The sequence below is a fragment of the Monopterus albus genome, unplaced genomic scaffold (assembly GCF_001952655.1).
Source record: "Monopterus albus unplaced genomic scaffold, M_albus_1.0 scaffold7.1, whole genome shotgun sequence".
Classification (NCBI taxonomy): domain Eukaryota; kingdom Metazoa; phylum Chordata; class Actinopteri; order Synbranchiformes; family Synbranchidae; genus Monopterus; species Monopterus albus.
This window is the reverse complement of record NW_018127887.1, coordinates 31,711-52,589: the sequence shown is the minus strand read 5'-3', so window position 1 is coordinate 52,589 and position 20,879 is coordinate 31,711. Positions and strand designations below refer to the sequence as shown.

Genomic DNA, 20,879 nt, shown 5'->3' with positions numbered 1-20,879 from the left:
GCAGGAAGCAGAGTGCAGCTCAGGTGTTAAGGTGTGTGGACAAGAGATCAAAGTGTGAACTTTGGGGAAATGTAAGCTCTTTTCATTGTGACAGGATACAGTAACAATACTTACTTGAGCTGTATCACACTGACTTCAGCTGTAGCTGACCCACTTGCCCACTTGCACAGTCTAGCTTCCTCTATGAATCTGCTGGAGAATATGATTTATTTGTGTGAGAACCTTCACTGCCTGACAAAGAAAGCAAAAATGCAGCACAGACATAGCCTCATTTTCACACACTGACTGAAAGAATGCATCACACGCTGCCCGATTGCCTTTCAGTTAATATTTAGACTGAAACGAGAACTGTATGTTTGCTCATTGACTGCATGTATCCAACAGCCATGACGTTATGATTTGATTTTGGGACTATATTCAGCATGTTGTAAATGAGGCAGTTCATTTTCAGTTCTCTGATTTTTTTTGCACCTTCTTTTCTCACCTCGTGCCTGTGATTTCTTCCCCCACAACACATTTATGCTCATCTCTACCTCACTTCTCATTCCTCCTTTCTCTCTTCTCATCTTGCTTTCCCCCACTGTCTATAATTGGATTCTATTTTCGGGCAGCTATAAGTGTCTGTGTCTCTTGTGTTTGTGTCTCGCACCCCATTTTCTGTCTCCCCTCCATCGTCACCCTCCACTTTTATCATTCTCATCGCTCTCTCCATCTTTCTGTCACTGTGTAAAGCCACTCCTTGTCCTCTCCTTTTCTTCTGTTTTGCCCTCAAAATGTTTAATTTCTGCAAGATCTTCAGTTACCCTTTCTATCCTTTTATTTGTGATGATCAAATACATTATGTGCACTAAAGGCCTAATGCAAAATTGTGTTAGGTGAAGTAATGCAGAGCAGAGTAAACTGCACTTAACTGATGCGAAGAGCTCTCTCATGACCTAATTCTGGTAGTCTGGGTTACACAGCGATCTGAGAGAGAGGAGGCTATATTTAGTGAGCAGAAAAAAAATAAAAAAATATTGTACATCATACTGTAGAACACAAGAATAATGTAAGCATACATAAATGAAAATGTGTCACATGCCTTGTGGATGTGGCTACTGAAGTGTTTTAGCAAAAGGCAATGAGCCCATTAATCAGCATTTATAAAAGGGGAGGAGTGGAATGTGAGAGGCTGACAGAGGGAGGGAGTCGTACTGTAGGACTTGGTTGGCTGTTAGGATGTCTCTAGAGGGGCAGTGTGTATTTAAAAGACGAAAAAGACATAGGGAGAAAGAAGGAGAGGCTATCAGAGATGGAAAAACTTGACTGATGAATAGAGGAAATGGGGCTCTCTCGTCAGACCAAAAAACTTTCATCAGGAAGTCCTGGAGGCTGCAAAACCTCGACCTTCGTTCCTCGACTCGGTCACACGGCGCGGAACCGCTCCACACCAATATGGACATTGCACATCCGACCGCTACTTGCGCGAAACACACGTCCACGCAAACAGCACGCTCAGACCACGCAGACACGTAAGGTGGCAACACCTCTAACACAGACGCACAGGGCGGGCTCAAAGTCTGCACACTACTGCTCACGGCAGCCCCGTGAGCAGTACACGGCACACAGTGACCACTCAGGCTGCACCTTCTATTGCTATTTCTGCTACTGCTGTTACTGCTGCTGCCTCATGTTGCTCTCGTTCTCTCTCCTCCTCCTCCTGTCTCCACCCCCCAACACTCCTCCCTCTATCTCCTTCTCTACTTTGTTCTCAAATACCACCCTTCCTCCTTCCTCCTCTTCAACCTCACAATCATCAACTTCCTCTTTGGATGAATTTTCCTGTGTCTATCCTAACATCAACCTGACTTCTACTGTGTCTCCCTACTGCCTTGTGCCACCTTGTCTCATCTCTGATTCTTTGCCTCTCTTCTGCGTCTCAATTCCTGACCTCACCACTTCTGACCAACTCACCTCCTCTGGCCATGGCTCCTCTCCTACATCTGCTTCTTCCTCTTCCTCCTCTGTGACCTGTGACTCCTTCTTCCCTCCTCCTCATCCTATCTTCTGCCGGCCATGGCCCTCTTCACGTTCTCTTTCCTCCCTGCTCCTCTGCCCTCCCAGCTTTGGGGATCAGGTTTTATCCTATGCATCCACTTTGGAGCACATTCCTTCTGGGCAGGCCCGGCCTCGGACGCTGCTGCGCCAGCAGAGTCTTCAGCAGCCTCTCATCCACCCGCCAGGCTCTGGTCTTGGCCATCCACCCACCACATCCCAGAGCTTGGGACAGTTACACACTGCACCTGGACAGCTGGGGGGATGTGGGGGTGCTGGGAGAGGAGAAGGAGGTGGCAGTAGTGGTGAGGGTGGGGGTGCAGGTACACGAGGCGGTCCCCGGGGGACACGGGGCGGCCCAGCTGGAGCAGGTGCCTCCCGCTATAGGGGAGGTGGAGCAGGAGGGCGCTCACGTGCCAGTCCTGGCAGCTGGGATTACATGATGGACCAGATTCGGAATCGAGGCCTGGATGTCAAGTCCTTCCTGTGAGTCCTTACAACTCTTACATCACATATTTATGGAGTCTATTGACGTGTCACCTGATTAGACCTCTGTCTCTGTCTGTGTCTAACAATATATGCTGTGCTATCCCAGTATTATTTTGTATTTCTCTAAGGTATCTCTTTGATCTGTTGTGCCTCTGAAGATCTTAAATAGTTTAAAACGTGTCTTTGTTTAAGAACTAACTTTTACCTTTACCCATGTGAAATACTCTTCTGTACCTCTTCTTTTGGGTGTTTTGTTCCGTCTGATATCCAGGGAAGGATATTTCTGTTAGTCAAAATATGGACTATGTGCTTGTGTGCATACAGTACATGTACAAATGTGTGCTGTAGACGTGTTTTGTGGTTCATGACTATGAAATTGTGCATTTGGAGCATATGATAGGATTAAGCCATTGCTTTCACCACCTTCTAGTAAATCCTGGTCTTGGTCCATGTTATAGATGAAAAAGTTGAATGCAAATTAGGAGGCCAGGGGTTGGCTTATTGGAAACATTTTTTATAAATGTTAAGAAGAGCAGAATTGTAAATAAGCTGTCTTCTTCAGCTCTAAACCCTGCAGCGTTGTAGGAATTGGATCAACATCTCATTTTGTCAAGACATCATAGATCAAATGCTGATATTAACAGTTATGTTTATTAGAATGGGAGTGCATATGGTTCCTTGATGTGTTTTATGATCCTTTTAAATCTCAACTACAGCAGGGAGTTTTTCATGTGAATGCCCTGTGCAGTAATGAGTTGAAATGAAATCCTAGACTTCTGACTGAGCAATCTAGTAAGAAATATACATTTTTCCTAGTTTTAGAATGCTGTGCATGAAAAATGGCGAGGACAGTGTGACATATTGTGCGCTGGTTCCATCCCATCCTGTGATAAATTGGTCAGTGTTTACGCTGGATGCTCTGCTAAACAGTAACATCTGTTTTGGATGGCATTCAGCCTGTCTGCTGCAGTTGTCTTTACAGGGCAGAGCTAGTGGGTCTGGTTCACAATATTCATGAAATGGTGCCATGAAAAGTCACAACATATTTTATATTCACAATTATATGATGATATTTCTGAGACATCCTTTGCAGTAACTGTTGAATACTTTGCTTAGGAGACACATCAGTTGGCCTATTCCATATTTCATGGGTGTTTGCACCTCTTTTCTGGCATCAGTGTAACTTTTATGCTGAGAGTAAATCTTTGTCTGCTGGTTGTGCTGGTAGCTTGTGTGTCATTATGTGTACATCACACAGGCCACGTGTCACTGTGCTTTAGTTTAAGAACTAGTGTTAAGCAGCTGTGTGTAGATTTGCGTTACCCCTGAAATGTTGATCTTGTCATCAGCAACATATTGTTACTTAAGACTGGAAGCAATTGGAGGCCTGATGGGGTGCGATGAAGGGGTGAGCAAGGACATTGTCAAGGTGCAACATGTGTTTAATGTCCCTTTGCACTGAATCTATTTTACAGTAGCTGCTTGCCATTCATTTTTCTTTTTTATTTGTTAAAGCTTCTCTGGACATTTGAGTTCGACACAGCTAAACTAACACCACTGGCTAACTGCGCATTAGGACCAAGGTCAATGACAGTATCTCACCTAATAGTCAGCTGTATCACCCATCACTGTAAACATGAGACTGAGGTCACTGTTGTTGTATTTACTTTGCTGCAACAGCAATACCTCATGATTGATGACAGATTGGCATAATAATAAATGTGACCTAGTTCATTTCAGTCTTGGCCACATTCCACATCTGGGTAAGTCATTGCTCTGTGAATGTGCTGATGTTATTGACACTGATATCTAGTTTTTTGGAGCCATTTGACCAAATGGATTTCTTGGGAGACTGGGAGATCTTCATGCTTTCGTGCTTAAAATCAGTAATTATCCGAGTGTCGTTAATGTCTGTTCCTCTCTCTGTCTCTGCTTCCTTAATGGTTGGTGCATTAATTGAAGTGTTTCACCAATATTCTTGAGTCTAAATGCCTACTCGTAATAAGTAATAGGAGGGTAGGGGTCAATTAACTTTTATAGTATAATTACAAGCACCATACCTTATACATCAGTAATTCCCAACTAGGGACATGTCGCCTATTCCAGGGGGTTACTTCTGCAGTTATCAGGGGTGGAAAGGTTATGGTGTAGCTCAGTTAATCTAAAAGACAGAAGATAGAAAATACAATTTGATTTTAAAAAATCCATATATTAGGTCAACTGTAACATCTGAGGTGTAGCAATCGAGTGTGTGAAAACCACTGATGGAAAAAGTACTCGGATCCTTTTACTTAAATAAAAATAGCAATACAACAGGGTGAAAATACTCAGTTACAAGTAAAAGTCAGGCTTTCAAAATGTTACTTAAGTACAAAAGTATTAGTATCAAAACATACAGTACTTAAAATACTAAAAGTAAAAGTACTCATTAGGCGTGTTGGCATATTTAACATTAATGTAATACATTTTATTAGATTATAATTACTGATATATTATTGTGTATGTCACATTTAATGTTGCAGCTGGTAAAGGTAAAGGGGGAGCCTGTTTTTTACTAGCTTATATGCTGTTAATTTGAATTACTGCTGAGTAGCTCACGAATTTCCCACCAGGGATCAATAAAGTCTTACAGTATAATCACACAGTATGCTTTGTATTATCTGGTTCTGAAAAGAAACTACGGTAGTAGCTAAAGTTATAAAGTACTGTAAATGCAGTGGAGTAAAAAGTACAACATTTACCTCTAAAATGTAATGAAGTCAAAGATACCTCAAAATTGTCTTTGAGTAAATATACATAGTCACTTTCCACCACTGGTGAGAACTGTTTAGGACATGAGCCAGGGGGCTGAAGCTGCTAAAACAATTGAATAAGCAGAATAAGCAATGGATGGATGGTTGCAGTCAGGGAACGATAATCAATAAATGGCTGAGAAAGCTAAAAGTAATAGATAAAAGGTTGAAATAGCTAAGAGTAATGAATAGAAATGGATAGTAACAGTAATAAAAGGTTATTATAGCAACAAGTATAGGTACCTAAATGTAGTTAGCTTTAAATAGATGAATGGTTAAAATTGTTAGCTAAAAGCAATACATAGATAATGTCATTACAAATCAACACATTTATGACAGGTGTTGTCAGTGAGGGGTAATTTAATGTGAAAGGAGTTATGAGCACAACAGACATAAAAGGCTGGGAACCACTGATAAAGCCACATAACAGGGAGATGATCAAACAGGTTTTTATGGTGCTGCAAGAAAAGCTTTTTTGATGGTGTGTAATAAAGATGAAAATGTGGAGTTTAGGGTGGTGTCGGGTCTTTCTACAGCCTGGCAGCATCATATTTTGCATTCAGGGGTTTAAGCTATATAACTGTCTGTCTGGGATGACAAGAAGGAAGGAAGGAGGCAGTGATTAGGAGGCAGAGGAGAAGGAGATAGGGACAAAGGGGGATTTGGAGAGCAGCTGCAGCCGAATAGAGAAAATGAAATGAGTGCAACACGGAGAGTGAGAGTGCGGTGACCCAGAAAACGGTGACACACACCGAGCACCTCAAGATACTGTGTCGCTCAAATAGAAACAATTAGTCCAGATCTCCTTAATGAGGCTTAATTAAATCTTAACTCTGGAAAAAAGATGACAGGCATGTTCAGTGGGAAAGGTGAGTCTGGAAGGAAAGCAGAAGGCAGGTTAAATAACTAGAGAAATTACAGAGTGTGTGTGTGGTTGGTGTGTTTTTTGAGTGTGTGTGTGTGTGTGTGTGTGTGTGTGTGCATATAAGCCTGCACATACCTTGTACATGTGTGGAAGTTGATGTGCAGGCTGCTGAATACCACATCCATCAGCAATCATTAACTAATCACCAACAGTTTGCTTAATTATTTGTTGTCTGTATGATGTGAACACAGTCTGCAGCTGTTGTCGGAACCACTTAATTAAAACCATTAAACAATTATTAATTTGGCCTTTCAGCTTAAGGTACCTGCTTGATATCCTTCCCTGGACAAAGTGCTTGGGTGTTATGTGGCTTTGCAGTTTTCCTCTGCTCACCCTGATCTCTTATTTTCACGCTGCCTCTCTGCTGTCTGTCCTCACTATCACCTGAAATGACCGCTCTTTTCTTCTCTCCCCCTGCACCACACCTTCTTTATGTTTGATTTCTCTACCTTTTGCATCTGTTCTTTTTTGCCTCTCTTTCTATCTCTTATTGTATTTTTTCATGGTGAGTCAGTGAAGGGAAGATGGTGGTCCTGGCTTTGGCCATTGGTGTGGCTGAGCAAGATGACTTTGCCAATATCCCTGACCTGCAAGAAACAGCGCAGGCAGCACCACCACCAGCCAGTCAGGAGCCCCCTCCTGAGAAGAGGTACCAGACAACATGAGAGATTGTTGTGTGTATGAAAGAGAATGCGGTGCAAATGAAAGGATGTGAAGGATATGATATTAAAGAAAATTTAAATAACCGTAGAATGGAGGTAGAGTAGTTTGCAGTGTTTTCAGTTAATCACTGCACTTAAGTGCATTGTGCCAAAGACCCGCACCTGAAATAGCACCAGCACTCGACACTCTGTTACAGAAATAAAATGTGAAAAAAAACGCCTCTAATACCGAGATGAGTAAAGAGATAAAGCAATTTGGATGTTAGCTGTAAAGCAGTAATGAGCTCATAAATCACCGCAATGAGGTGCTCACTGCTACTCCAGTCTTTTTTTCTGCTTTTAGGGGTAAAATTTCCGCCAATCAAATAAAACAGTGTATTCTCATCCCAGTGGCCTTTATTTCCTGACCATGACAATTATTTCCACTATCACAATGTCATTCTCCTCTACCAGTTTCATCTCTGTTTGTCTTTTCAGTCCTGCCTTACAGAGACCTCCCATTGGTAATTGTCATATTTTCTTTGTATTTTTATACTTTTATTATCACAGTCCTTTCTTCTCGTGTGGTCTTTTTCCCCCTCCTGCTCATTAGCTCCCTTCAATCACCTTCTGCTGCTCTGAGAGTCCTGTCTCTGTAGCTCCACCGAAGGCCCAGAGAGCCTCCTCATTATTCCTCAGCATGTTAGTCACTTACATAAACATGCTGCTAAAAATAGCCCTTTTCCTTGCCAGCCACCTTACAAACTAGAAGCCAAAACATTTTCCACTCATCTATAAGGATGCACCACTCTCGCTCATATCTCCCTATCTCCCAAAATAATTGGTTTTGCATTCTATTTAGGAATTGGTCCAGTGTTTTTTATGGGACAGTTTGAGACTAACAAATGAGTTTAGTGGCTGTGAAACAAACAGCTGAAACCACACTGCACTTGTGGTGTTCATTTTCAACTGTGGATGGTGGTTTTGATTATATGTGCCAGCACGTAACACCTCAGATCCGAAGTGAAATCCTGCGTTTGGTTCAGCTCTAGGCTGATGTGACACACTTGATTTCCTCTGCAGTCCAATTAGGCTGTTTTAACCTCACTTTGATTCTGTGACAAATTGGAGACAATTTGCAGATGCATAATATGACACACGCTTTAAAACAAAATGGCAAAGGAGGGTGAACAAATTCTGATTTACTCGTCACACCAATTATTTCTCATTCACAAGCGTTTCATCAATTTGACACATGGTTTAAAACTAGGGCTCTATTACAATACAGATGGTAACTGTTTTCTTATCTGGATTGCACAGCTGCAGTGTGAAGCTGCTCATGTGGGCTGTGCAACTGGAGATATTCACAGGATCTCTTGTGTTTTCAGCATCATAGCAGTTGTCATCCCTTAACTAATAAACACCTGTATTTATCATAAAAGGTTTAACTTAAAGCTCCACTATCAACTAAAGATCACTGTCTCTTAGTTCATCTGCCTCATTTTCGTCTTTCGCCCTTGGCATCCTTTGGCCTTTCCTAGAGTCAACAAAGCACTGCGTGGAGTTACAGTACAGACAAATAGGAACGTGTTCTTTGTGCAAGAATGTTGCTTCTGTGAACATCAGAACCATCTCTATTGTTCAGGCTTACTGTGAAGTTCATATAGCCATAGAGGAATACAATTTTCTGTGTAATTTACTGTGCACATTATATCTGGCCTTTCCAGCTTTTGTGTTCACCTTGAAACCTCCTTAAATGGATTGTGAAATCCCCAAATAGACTAAACAGCAAGCAGGAACCATATGCGGCTCGGTCCAGCATGCAGCCAGCAGAACTCGCCTCGATTACTGATGATTGAGTGAGTTGTGGCATTTTCTAGATGAATCTGAGGTTTGTTTATTTATTGTTTCAGTCACAGCAGAATGACTGGCAGCTTACGGTCTGTGAACAATAGACAACTAGGAGGTGACTCTAATGAAAGCTTTGCCCTTTCATGAGCTCCTATCTGTCCATTTACTGAGGAGCTGTAAGCTAATTCCCCTTGAGCCACTTATTGTTTAGTTTGTTTTCTGATAAATTGCAAATTCAAATGTATAATGGATGATTTAGTCATACTTTAATTGGATGCTAAATTTAGAGACTCTAAGGCCACAGTGAATTAGAAATGCAAGGTGTAAGCTTGTTGGGAGTATATCATTTCCCATGGCATATGTGCTGACTTCACAGATGTTGGGCCATGATTTAATCAATAATACTCTTGGAATATTATTCATTCTAAACAGGGCTCTCGAGCTGGCAACAAAGCTGATCTTTCATTTTCCTTGCACTCTCCACACCCCTCTGTCTAGCCACATCATCGTAGTATGTGCATTTTCATCAAACATGTTCTTGATGCCTCTATCACTCACCCTCATACTGTACCTGCATCACTCATGTCACACCCCATGAAATTAATAAACTAAACTGATAGTCTGAACTACATATCGCTGCCAAAGCCTTTCAGCCAAATATAAAACCATGATGCTAATGTGAATTATTATTAATGTGAATCTAGCATGTCGGCACCAACAACATCAAAATGAAATCGTTTTACACTTGGTAAAGAAGTGACAGTGAAACTGACAGTGGTGGAAAGTAAATAATTACATTTACTCATATACTGTAGTTTTTACAGAATTACATGAATCTGATAGTTATGTATTATGATGCAAAGCTTGAGGTTAAACCAGTGGCTTCCAGCCTTTTTGGCTCACAACAAACAGTTTCTAGTTGGTTTACAGATAGTGGTGGAAGAAGTACTCAGATTCTATACTTAAGTAAAAGTAGCAGCACAACAGTGTAAAGATACAGCTACAACTAAAAGCCCTATATAAAATGTTACTTATGTGAATCTACAACAGTATTAACATCAAAATACGCTTAAAGTACCAAAAGTAAAAATATTCATTATGCAGATTCACACATTACACATGAATGTATATTATGTTAATGTGTTATAAATATTGATGCATGATTGTGTACAACAGATTTAATGCTGAAGCTGGTAAAGTTGGAGCTATTTTTAACTACCTTATCATTTGAGTTACTGCTAAGTAGCTTGTGAATTGTCCACCAGGTATCAACAAAGTTTTTATGATTATAGTCTTTATTATTCATCTGATTCTGAAAAGTACATTAACTAGTTATCAAATAAATATAGTGGAGTAAAAAGCACAATATTTGACTCTGAAATGTGGTGTAGTCAAAGTATGAAATAGCAAAAAAATGAAAATACTCAAAGTACAGAGGCCTCAAAATTGTACACAAGTACAATACTTGAGTAAAAGTACTTTCCACCACTGCAGATAGTTTTAGTTAAATAACTGTTGGCGGTGCTAAGAAGTTCACTTATTCTGTATTAGACAAAAAAGCAAAGATGCAAACTTGTGGAAACTTTCCTTCTTTTCTACTTTAATATTCATCTTATGACCCCTCAGAATTATCTTGCCTAAGGATAAACATTAACAATGTAATATTAAATAATGTGCCACTAACAGGAGACATTTAGCTTTAATACCTTAAGTATATTTTGCTGCTGTACTTTGACTTGAGTAGAATCTTAAATGCAGGGCTTTCACTTGTAATGGAGTATTGTTACTTTGATGTATTAGTACCTTACAGACGAGTGTTTCTGGACTGGAAACAGCAATGAAATTCAGCATGTAGGTCCAAATAACAAGAGGCATTTCATTTACCCTTCAACAGTGTGTTTATGCTTGGCCACAGTTGAAGGCAAGCAAAACAAATACTCTTATCCCCAATGAGAAGGTGTTATAGTGCGTGGTATTTATTACGCTCCTTCACTGACCTTTTGTGTGCGATTGCTGAATGAATGCTTTCTAAGCAGCCATTTGTTTATAGAGTCAGGAAGGAGCTGGCTGACAGTTTGAGCTGCACCAGTAGTGATTGAGACTTTGAGATCAAGGTTACATCTCTTCAAGGGAGGGAGACAGAGAGGGAGGGCTGTCGCATGATGAAATAGTAGAGGAACACGGGTGGATTACAAACTTGTATACTGCTTTGATTCTCGGACTGCACATGCTGAGATGTTTATATTCCAGGCGTCCATAGGTTGTGGCTTTTAGAAAGCTTAATTAGTGTGTTTGAGCTGCTGGTTAATTGGTCTTCCCTCGCACAATTCTGCTGTGAGTCAGTGAACCTTCACTGTAGGTTCTCCTCCAGTGTTGCTATAAAGAGAAGCCACACTTCCCGAGAGCTTTTACTCTCGATCTCTCTGTGAGTGGCAGGCTAGTCCAATGAGGATGGAGGCTCAGGACAGAGAAGGCGGAATGTGTCCTTGTGCCACATTAACATTCAGTCCACTTGCCTGTGGTCTTTCAATTATACCTCCATGCATGTTAACATCATTTTGTGTTAGCCAGTGGAGTTGTTTCTTGTTTCAGAATCCATCTTGCAGGTATAAATAGATAGAAATGTAGAAAGATTTGATGCACTCAGTGAGATTATCTGAGCATCTGGTAATTGCCAAGTGGGCTATATAGTGTGGCTTCATAATTTATGAGCTTATTACATAGCTTAATTTGACATAAAGTGGAAAGGCAAACACAATGAATGGTGGTCATGAAATTGCACTTAAATCAGTGTAAACGTGCGTTTAGTTGCTGCCATGACTGTGTGTTTGTGCTCTAACTGCATTAGTCTGAGTAGGGTGGAGAGGCCAGTGTAACATTTGGTAACTCTTAGGTCCTGTACACATACAGATGAATAATTTAAAGTGGCCATTTTGGGCCTTGTTTTGTTTGATAATAGAAATACCTGCTGTTACAATGCTTCCAGATGATATAATCTGTATGTGTGTTTGTGCTTAAACATGTAAATTGATGATGCTATGCTCTGCTAGTCTGACACAGTGCTCCTCCTGTGACAAGAGCTTTGCCCGACCCCATTAATCAGCAGAGTCTTAAGTGGTTGTGGTTAAGACTGTCCTCAAGGCTTTGGCTCCCTATGGCCACTGTGCTCCTCCACACATCATGGGGGCAATGTTGAGATGCTTATATTACATGATAGGAGAGGGGGCATGTAGCTAGCACTAAGGTAGAATAAAGGAGTCACAGAGGGGTGGGGGTATTCATTCAGCCATCCATATGTCAGGAGTAGATGAAAGCAAATTCAGAGAACAAATCCATCTTCTTGCACTTTGCACATCCATGCATTATGTGGAGCTGAAGGCAGCACTCTAGCCAGCAGGTACATGCTGGCACATGCTCATCTCATACATCCAGGTAGATGGATGGTGGTTGGGGAGATGAGCCATTAGGAGTATTAAAGTGGCACTCCTGTGTTCTGTCACAGAACAGGTGGCACATCTGGAGCAGCCTCCCCCCTCAGAGGCAGTCTTTGAATTTAATCAGGATTCAAAACCTTTGATAGACTTTTGTTTAGAGTTTTGATAGATTTTAAAATGTTTTGAAGATTTCATGTTGCTGAAATTCCCTGCAATGGTTAGCTGTTTTAAATGAACTCGGAGGCATGAATGCTAAATTGCAAAGAGTATTGGGAGTCCATAAAGGGAGGTAGGGCTCTGAACTGTTAGGGCAGACACTGATCTCATCTTTGGATTTGAAAGTAATCATGTTTGCACTGCTCAAGTATTTTATTGGATGTAGGCACAGGGTTATTACCCACTATCCAAGTTAAAAGACATTAAAGGCATCTAAAATGCAGCTTTTAATAAAAATAAAACATTTGGCACTGACTGAGTTGTCCTCTGGTTTTCTATTTCCATTTGGAGTTCAGTGAAAGAAGCAAATACACAGAAGGCAGCATTTAGCACCTCCCTTGTTGCTTCTTCCTAAAATGGGATTTCGGTAAATGATGCTATTTTGGACTCCTTTCTAGTTCCAGCATGCAGGAAGTTAATTAGCTAACAGTGAAAGCATTCATATTTATGTGTCGCAGCAGACATTTTTGGTCTTAGCCAAAGGAAGCAGTAGGGATGATTGACTGACTGGAGTGTGAATGTACATGTTTCATGTGGATGTTGAAGTTATGTTAGCAGCGCTGTGCTTCATTGCTGTGTGATCTCGGAAAGTATGCTGTGGCCTCTGAACAATGACTGTGGTGGCCGGCTATGAAACTGAGCACAGACATTGAAATACATCACTTCATTGTTTGAGGCGAGCGACTTTGTGTATGTGACATGTTTGCAGAGGGATGGGGAGAGTCTGAGTGCCTGAAAGAAAAGAGGGTGGGACTGGGTTGGGCTTTCTTTTTTCGCGTCTCTCTCCAGCCTAGAAGTGGAGTGTCTTTCCCCCCATTCCCCTCGCTTCGAGCTGCTGGCCCTCGGTCAGGTAACAAAAAAGGATAGTATCACAGGACGGTGAAACCTAAAGTAGCCCCGCCTGCCTCCATATGTCTGTTCATGTGAATGTGTGTGTCTGCGAGGCTCTCACCTGTACCTGTCATATATCCTATACCTTATCTTCTTTGTTCTCACTGTGTTTGCCTGTTTTGCTGCAACCCTCCAAACACACCCTTCCCTTGTGCCCACTCCCATCAACCTCTTGTCACACACCCAGTACCCCCATATGTATGGTCTGTGTTTCTAGAGCCGTTGCTATGCCAACAGCCCACTTTCTCTGCCTTTGCTGTGGGAGAATCTCATCTGAACTCGAGTCCACTCTGCCTCCCACTGGATACTGTAGACAACTGCAGGCTCTAAAGCATCAATTTTCATATCAGCCCCCAAGGGGTCAGACAGAAAAAGCACTGGCACTAAAATGTAGCAGTTGTAGTATTAGTCTGCCACAATTAACATGCTTTTTTTATTTTATAAATTTAATAAACCCAACCAATCTTCACTTTCAATTTATGATATGGAGAAAGAAGCTTATTTTCTGCAACAAATCTGCAGCCTCAGCTGCTTTATTTAAACAGCCTGGAGGCAGCGTTGGAGCAGAGGACCACCTCAGGTGCTGTAGAGCAGGGCTGGTAGAAAGGCCATTCCCCTGGCTGCACTAGCTCATACCTGAAAATGCACTGAACCCCCGATTGAGGCATGAAGGAGAATGAATAATTGAAGACCTTCACTCCCCCATCAATAGTTGGGAGGTGGAGGAGGAGGGAGGTGCCTTGCTTTACTTTAAACTCCAAGTCTCTCTCCATGCTTCAGAGCTCCTATAAGCTGATCTTCAGATTGTGGTTTAATGTTTTCACACAGCCTTTTCTTCTCCTCTTAAACTCATTGCCTGCAGTTTAGAGTCTGTGAAAAACAAACAGGCCCCTGAAATGCAATTACCTCTCTCTGCATCTAATACAACTAACACCGAATGATGAATATTCCATTCCCCTCTCAAAATGGTTACCATCCCTCCTTCCCCCCCGTCTCGCTCTGGTTCCTTTGCTGGTTGAAGTGATTGTTTGCTTGTCTCCTTTGCTTGCTTTTTCTGTCTGTCTATTTGTCAGTAAACTTCCCCTGGTTCTGTCCTTGTCTTCTCCAAAAATGTATACATTATTGCATTCAACATCAATTTTCATCCAAATTTGAGTTTAGAGTAAAGATTAGAGCGTCCAACAGAAAACGTACGACCCACAAAATGCACATTCTCTGAGTGAAAAGCTCGACAGAGAATGCTGGCCAGACAGACAGACTTTCTTTGGGCTCCTTGTGTTCTGCCTGTCCAAGGCATTGCCTTCACTCTCTGAGTGACAACTACTTGCATATGTTATATATGCACATGTAGCCAATGCCAGTTTGTGCTTTGGCCCCTGTGTCCCTAGTCCACACTTTTAGAGTGTTGCTAAATGGTGGGAAAATCAGGTTGGATATAAAGTGAACTTCAAGTTAATGCATCTATTTAACAGCACCTCTTTTGTAACACTCTAAATGTGCATTTCCTATGTTCCTACTATTTGTCTCTTTTTGTATGTTCAGTGATATTATACTTTTGTATGGTATATCTACACCATATTTCTCTTTCATACTATATCTCCTCTATTGTTTATTTTGAGCTCTCCACATAACAATGGTTCTTGCTGGCTTTCTTCTGGTGATCAATTGTATTTATTCTTTTTCTTTTCTTCTCTGTGCTCTTTTTCTCCCTTTAGCATGTTCACCTCTTTGTCTCCTGTTTGAGATATTTTGTCTGCATAGCTCTTTATTTTTCTCTCTTATTCTTTGATACTTATCAGACTGACCAAACTAAGCCTCTCTTGTGTTTCCAGGCTTTCCTTCCTTCATTCCCTATCTTTTCTTGCAGCTCTGTTTTTTTTCTCTAATGTGCTGGTTTTTGTAATGGTCTCACTCTCTGTTTGGTTTTGGTTTTGTAACCTCACTGTTCATGCTATTAATACTTGCTATCTCTTCTAAGACAGACAAATATTTTTCCGCTTGCTTTTCTATTTCTTACATTCCTTGTTGAACCTTCTATCTTATTTACAGTCTTTATGATTTCTGTCCAGTTTGTGTGTCTGCAAATCCAGCATAATCTCTGCATCAGCTCATTTCTTTTGTCTTTCTTCGTATTCTTGTTTTACTTCTATACTTACTGTTTGTTTATTGCCTAATGGTGTTTCGGTGTTCAGCCTCTCCATGTGCCTTGACCAGTCATCTATGGAGTGTGTCACATTACACTGGCCAGGACTTTGCATTTGCCTTTCTTCTTCTTCTATCTTTTCTCTCCTTTTTCTTTGATCTCATAACATTTATTCTCCTTTTTATTTTTTCTCTTCTTTTGCCGAGTTTCTTTTCTTTACACTTTGTGAGTGTTCTTGTTTTCATGATGTATGAACATAGAAGTTTTTCTCCCAGAATGTTTGTCCCACTTTAACTTTTTCAACAATCCTCACTTGAAGGAACTAAAATTAACATCTATTAACATTTGTACCTAAGTACCAGCTGTGTCATGGGAGATCTCTGCTCTCTCCTTTGTGCTTTGTAAACTGTGTTATTGATGCAGATTACATTACTGAGACTTAAACACACACTTTACCAAACTGTTCAACATCTGTCCTGTTAAACATCTGGTCCTCCACATGTTGCTATACATGTCTGTCTACTGTATACATAGTAATGTTATGTTGCTATAGATGTCACTATACATGTGTGTCTCGTTAATATCTGTAAAGGGAATAAGAGTTTATCATAACCTGTATGGGGACTGGCGCTAAGTTCCTGTCCGTTTTAGGTTTAGCACTTCTGTTTTGTGTTCTGTCTGAAATTGTGTTTGTTTACTTGCTGGAGGTAACTTTCTTGTTAGAGATATGGATGTTTGCCACACTGGACGTATGTTTAATCAACTCAGATTCCACATTTAATCAAGCACAACTCACCACATCAAATGTCCTCAGTTCTAGTGCCTGCTGTTAATCTGTGGAATCTTTGGCAGATTTTATTGGGAATGCTCATGATAGCTGAAGAAAGCACAATCTACTTTGAAGGAACATCTATCCAAAGCAGACTTGGACTCAATTGGTCATTTCAGATAGGCAGTTTTCAAGCACCAAACAGGTGGAGGTTGGACTCCCTGTGTGCTCAGACATTCTCTCTTTCTGGAGATGAGTTAGCTTTTCAGCACATGACCTCATTTTTTTCCCTCTGGGTCAAACTGTGTTATTGTTTACAGGGTCAACAAGCCAGCTAACAGCCCTAAGGGCCAACCCCCTGATGCTGACGGTCACTCCTCTGTAACTGACCTGGCCAACTCTCTCACTGGAGACATGGTGATGGTAAGGCTCTCTGTCCCACAGCTCCTCCATCTCAATGTACGCTGTATGTGGCTGAAAGTATGCACACACCTCTGTACTTGTGTAGTGATGTAGGGCTGTTTTGTATTGTTTGTTCCAAAGGATGAGGCAGGCATTATTTTATTTTATTGTGACATTCCCCATTAAAAGCCCCTGAAAAAAACATTGTGATAGCCTGTTTATAAAAACTAATCTTTTCTGGGCCCAATTTATAAAACAGATTTTCTTGTTTAATGGTGTTAATCTGCAGTCCTAAATCTAGAAGTAGCCTTGCTGACATCATCTAGGTTGTTTTCTCAAACTTAAGAATGTGCATCTTAAGTCGCAAACTACATTATACAGCAGTTTTTAGGTTGAGTAGTACCCCTCATTAAAGCAAAGTGACCTTGGCATGGCTGTTCAAGGTAGGTGTGGACGAACCTGACTAGCCTGCAGAGAATCCTGGCCTCAACTTAATCCAGCACCTTTGCTGATGAATGAGAACACCAACCGTGAGCCAAAATCAGCGTCAGACTTCATTAGTGCTCTTGATTGGAAGCAAATCATTCCAGCCAGCCTCCAAACTCCTATGTGAAGATGTCCCAGAAAAGTGGAGGGATCATATTTATGCCCGTGATTTTTGAGTGAAATATTCAGTGATCACATACTATATATGTGTAACATTGGAGTGTCCATATGCTTTTGGCCATACATGAGGTAATTTGAAGTGACCAGGTAGAGCTAGTGTTGCAGAGTCATCCTTCAGGTGTAGGTTGATTTAAAGCTGCAGGTGATAATGAGGGAGCAAAAATGGAAAAACCACACACAGGCAGTTCCTACAGTGGCAATCAAGCGAGACAAGTCATCCAAGGTGACTCACACTGCTTGATAAATTAGGCTTGGAATATTTCACACTTGCTCTGCCTGACAGTTCTAAAAGCTGTATTGACACAGTCTGAGTGAGTGAGTCTTTATCACTCTCAAATTGTAGCTCTGGACTAAAGAACTGAAATTAACTATGTCAAGTAATGCTACCAGTAAGTGTTCATGTACAAACCACTCCTCAGGCTGGTCTTATTCAAAATGTCAGTGAATGCTCTCTCACAGAGTGGTCTTATCATCCTCAAAGTCCTCAAACACCCCCATCCCGTATCGAGTAACACTTAAAGCACAGAGGCAGAAGGTGGAGCCACGCACGACACAAATGACCATAAAGAATGCTGCAAGAGCAGAAAGCTAACTGTGAGCTGTGCATCTCTTCATGCTCCTCATGCACTGCTCTCTGCTGCTCTTTCTGTTTGTCTCTCACTCTCTCTTTCCTTCTTTATATCCACTGCTGACTATCAGATAGTGGCCTTTTAGTGCATAGTATTAAAGCAGAGTGGCTGTGAGAGAGAATGGGTGGTCTAAAGTCCCCTATCTTCAATCTGAGCACCTCCTGCCTCTTAAGAACATTAGTAAGGAAATTAAACACTCTCAGTCTTCTTAATGTCAGACCAGCCTCTGCCTCTGAGCAGCTGCTTGAACAGGCCATGATAGAAATGCAGCTGTAAAACCTCCTCCCCTCACAGCTTCTCGCTGTCGACGTCTGTGTGTACATGCTTGTGTCATAGGAACTGTGTGCCCTTGGGTTGAAGTCCTTCTGCATGTATGAATGTTTATATTTATTTGACTGCATTTGTGGCCTTGCAGCTGTCTCCGGGTTCTGAGGATGATGATGGTGAAGGGCCTATCAGTGAGAAGCTGGGCCGGATCCAGTTCAGCATAGGTTACAGCTTCCAAAACACGACCCTCACAGTTAAACTTCTCAGGGGCCAGGACCTCCCGGCCAAAGACTTCTCCGGCACCTCTGACCCCTTCGTCAAAATCTACCTGCTGCCTGACAAGAAGCACAAGCTGGAGACCAAGGTCAAGAGGAAGAACCTCAACCCCCACTGGAATGAAACCTTCCTGTTTGAGGGTTTGTGTTATGTTCGCTCAGTTACTTATCAAAGAACCTTTGCTGTCGTTGTTGTGTTATTACTCACATGCTGTAAAGTACAGTGCCTTGCGAAAGTATTCGGCCCCCTTGAACTTTGCGACCTTTTGCCACATTTCAGGCTTCAAACATAAAGATATAAAACTGTAATTTTTTGTGAAGAATCAACAACAAGTGGGACACAATCATGAAGTGGAACGAAATTTATTGGATATGTCAAACTTTTTTAACAAATAAAAAAACTGAAAAATTGGGCGTGCAAAATTATTCAAATCCACATAAGGGATGACGGCAACATTCATAGATCCTGGAATGCACAATGAGGGGCAATGTTCATTCCTATTACAGAGGCCCACTGAAATTTTTTTGAGGAAAAGCTGTGTTAGACTGCATATTGTTTATAGTAAAGTATTTTTATATACAAATATAAAAATGAAAATGTTTCTGGAGTGGGACTTTAATTAATTATAGAAGTTGTGCAGAAGCTGCCCATAGCTCTACACAGTGATCCATGTGTGTACTGTATGTGTTTCTATGCTGCTCCAAATGAGTCTGTTCTGGTTCAACTTGTCTTATTAAATGAGCTTAAAAATAAAGTGACACCTTAGTTATAAAACACTGAGCAGGCTGTAACACACAAGAGTGTGTGGGAAATGCGATGGATTAGCTGAAGCTCATCAATAGGGAGCGCCTGCTCACCCGGTGCTTTACAGACTGGCCACCAATCGAAGGGAATTTCAATATTTACCTACATCCTCGTTTTGTTAGTTGCAGTTAAGCAAACACGCAATTCGCTAATTCATGTTAGTGGATGAGTGAGACTTGTTTAAGTATTTTCCTTCCACGCTAATGATGATTCATTTGAATGACTTTAGGTGTGAATTTTGACTCACGGGCCATTGAATACAGATAAACAACAGGGTGGTTCGTTTTAACATCTATCCATGAGCCAATTTAACGATCATATTACAATTACATTAACTGGGCAGATAGTTTTGTTCTGACCTATTGTACATATGTTATTTGTCTGTCACACACACACACTCCTGCAAACAGAAGTATATAAAATGTATTCACACACTGTTGGAGTGAGATGAAATACACAAGGATTAAAGGCACCCAACACCACAAAGTCACATCACAAAATGCCAAAACAGTCAAAAGTGCATTCATCAGTCTACATGAATTAAATCGATCGTTTCATGTATTTGTTTTATACAGTGTGGCTCCGATGGCATTAGTACCCCTGCAGAGGCAGATCATGAGGAATTGTTTAGTGTTAGGCTGTACCGGAGATCTTTGAGTTCTGAAAATCATTTTCGAGCTGAGGTTAACAATTGTTTAGGTCCTTTTGATGAAGGAAAGCAAAGCAACAAATTACTGAAAAAGTCTAGTTTGTGTTGGCCGCTACAAAGTATTAACTTAAGGGGGCTGAATAATTTTGCATGCCCAATTTTTCAGTTTTTTATTTGTTAAAAACGTTTGAAATATCCAATAAATTTCGTTCCACTTCATGATTGTGTCCCACTTGTTGTTGATTCTTCACAAAAAATTACAGTTTTATATCTTTATGTTTGAAGCCTGAAATGTGGCAAAAGGTCGCAAAGTTCAAGGGGGCCGAATACTTTCGCAAGGCACTGTATGTTTAAAGCAATATTTGGGAATTTTGGAAAATACTCATTTTCTGGTGGAGAATGTGCTAAATATGAAGCTATTGGCCACGAGCTTCTTTTAGCATGAAGACTGGGAATGAGGAGACAGCTGGCACTGTCCAGAGGTAACAAATCCACCTACTGTACCAGCACCTTTAAATTTCACTAGTCAACATGTTGTGTTGGTTTGTTTAATCCATATAAAAACTGTAATGTAAAATCATATAGCCAGGCTAGCTGTTTCCCCCTTATTACAGTAAGATAAGATAAGCTAACCAACCACTGGCTCCACATTCATATCACTTGGACAGCATTCATTTTTCTATTCCTTCTTCTTCTTCAATTATTTCCAAAACTAGAAAAGTATTCCATGTCTTTGAAAAATAAATGACAGTTCTTTGTTACTAAAGTATAGTGATCCCACTTAGCCATCTGATAAGAGTCCTGACTGGTCCTGCATTTTTTTAAAATGTACTTTAGCCTTTGACAAATCCCCCCATGGTGCAGATTACACCGTCCTCTCCATACTGTCAAAAACATGTTTTTCACTCTGTGTGACTTGGCTCATTCCCGTGTTTCTGTTTTAGGCTTCCCTTATGAGAAGGTGAGAGAGCGCACTCTTTACCTTCAGGTGTTGGACTGGG

General features: G+C 41.0%; 1 protein-coding gene across 1 annotated transcript in view; it reads left to right on the top strand.

Moving 5' to 3' along the window:
• syt7a (synaptotagmin VIIa) overlaps positions 1-20,879 on the top strand; it is a 71,090-nt gene that overhangs the window by 42,558 nt on the left and 7,653 nt on the right. The window contains 6 exon segments of the mRNA XM_020624305.1: positions 2,104-2,520; positions 6,755-6,889; positions 16,506-16,608; positions 18,298-18,565; positions 20,823-20,877; position 20,879. The exon segment at position 20,879 is cut by the window's right edge and continues 108 nt beyond it. Coding sequence (XP_020479961.1) covers positions 2,104-2,520; positions 6,755-6,889; positions 16,506-16,608; positions 18,298-18,565; positions 20,823-20,877; position 20,879 — 979 coding nt within the window.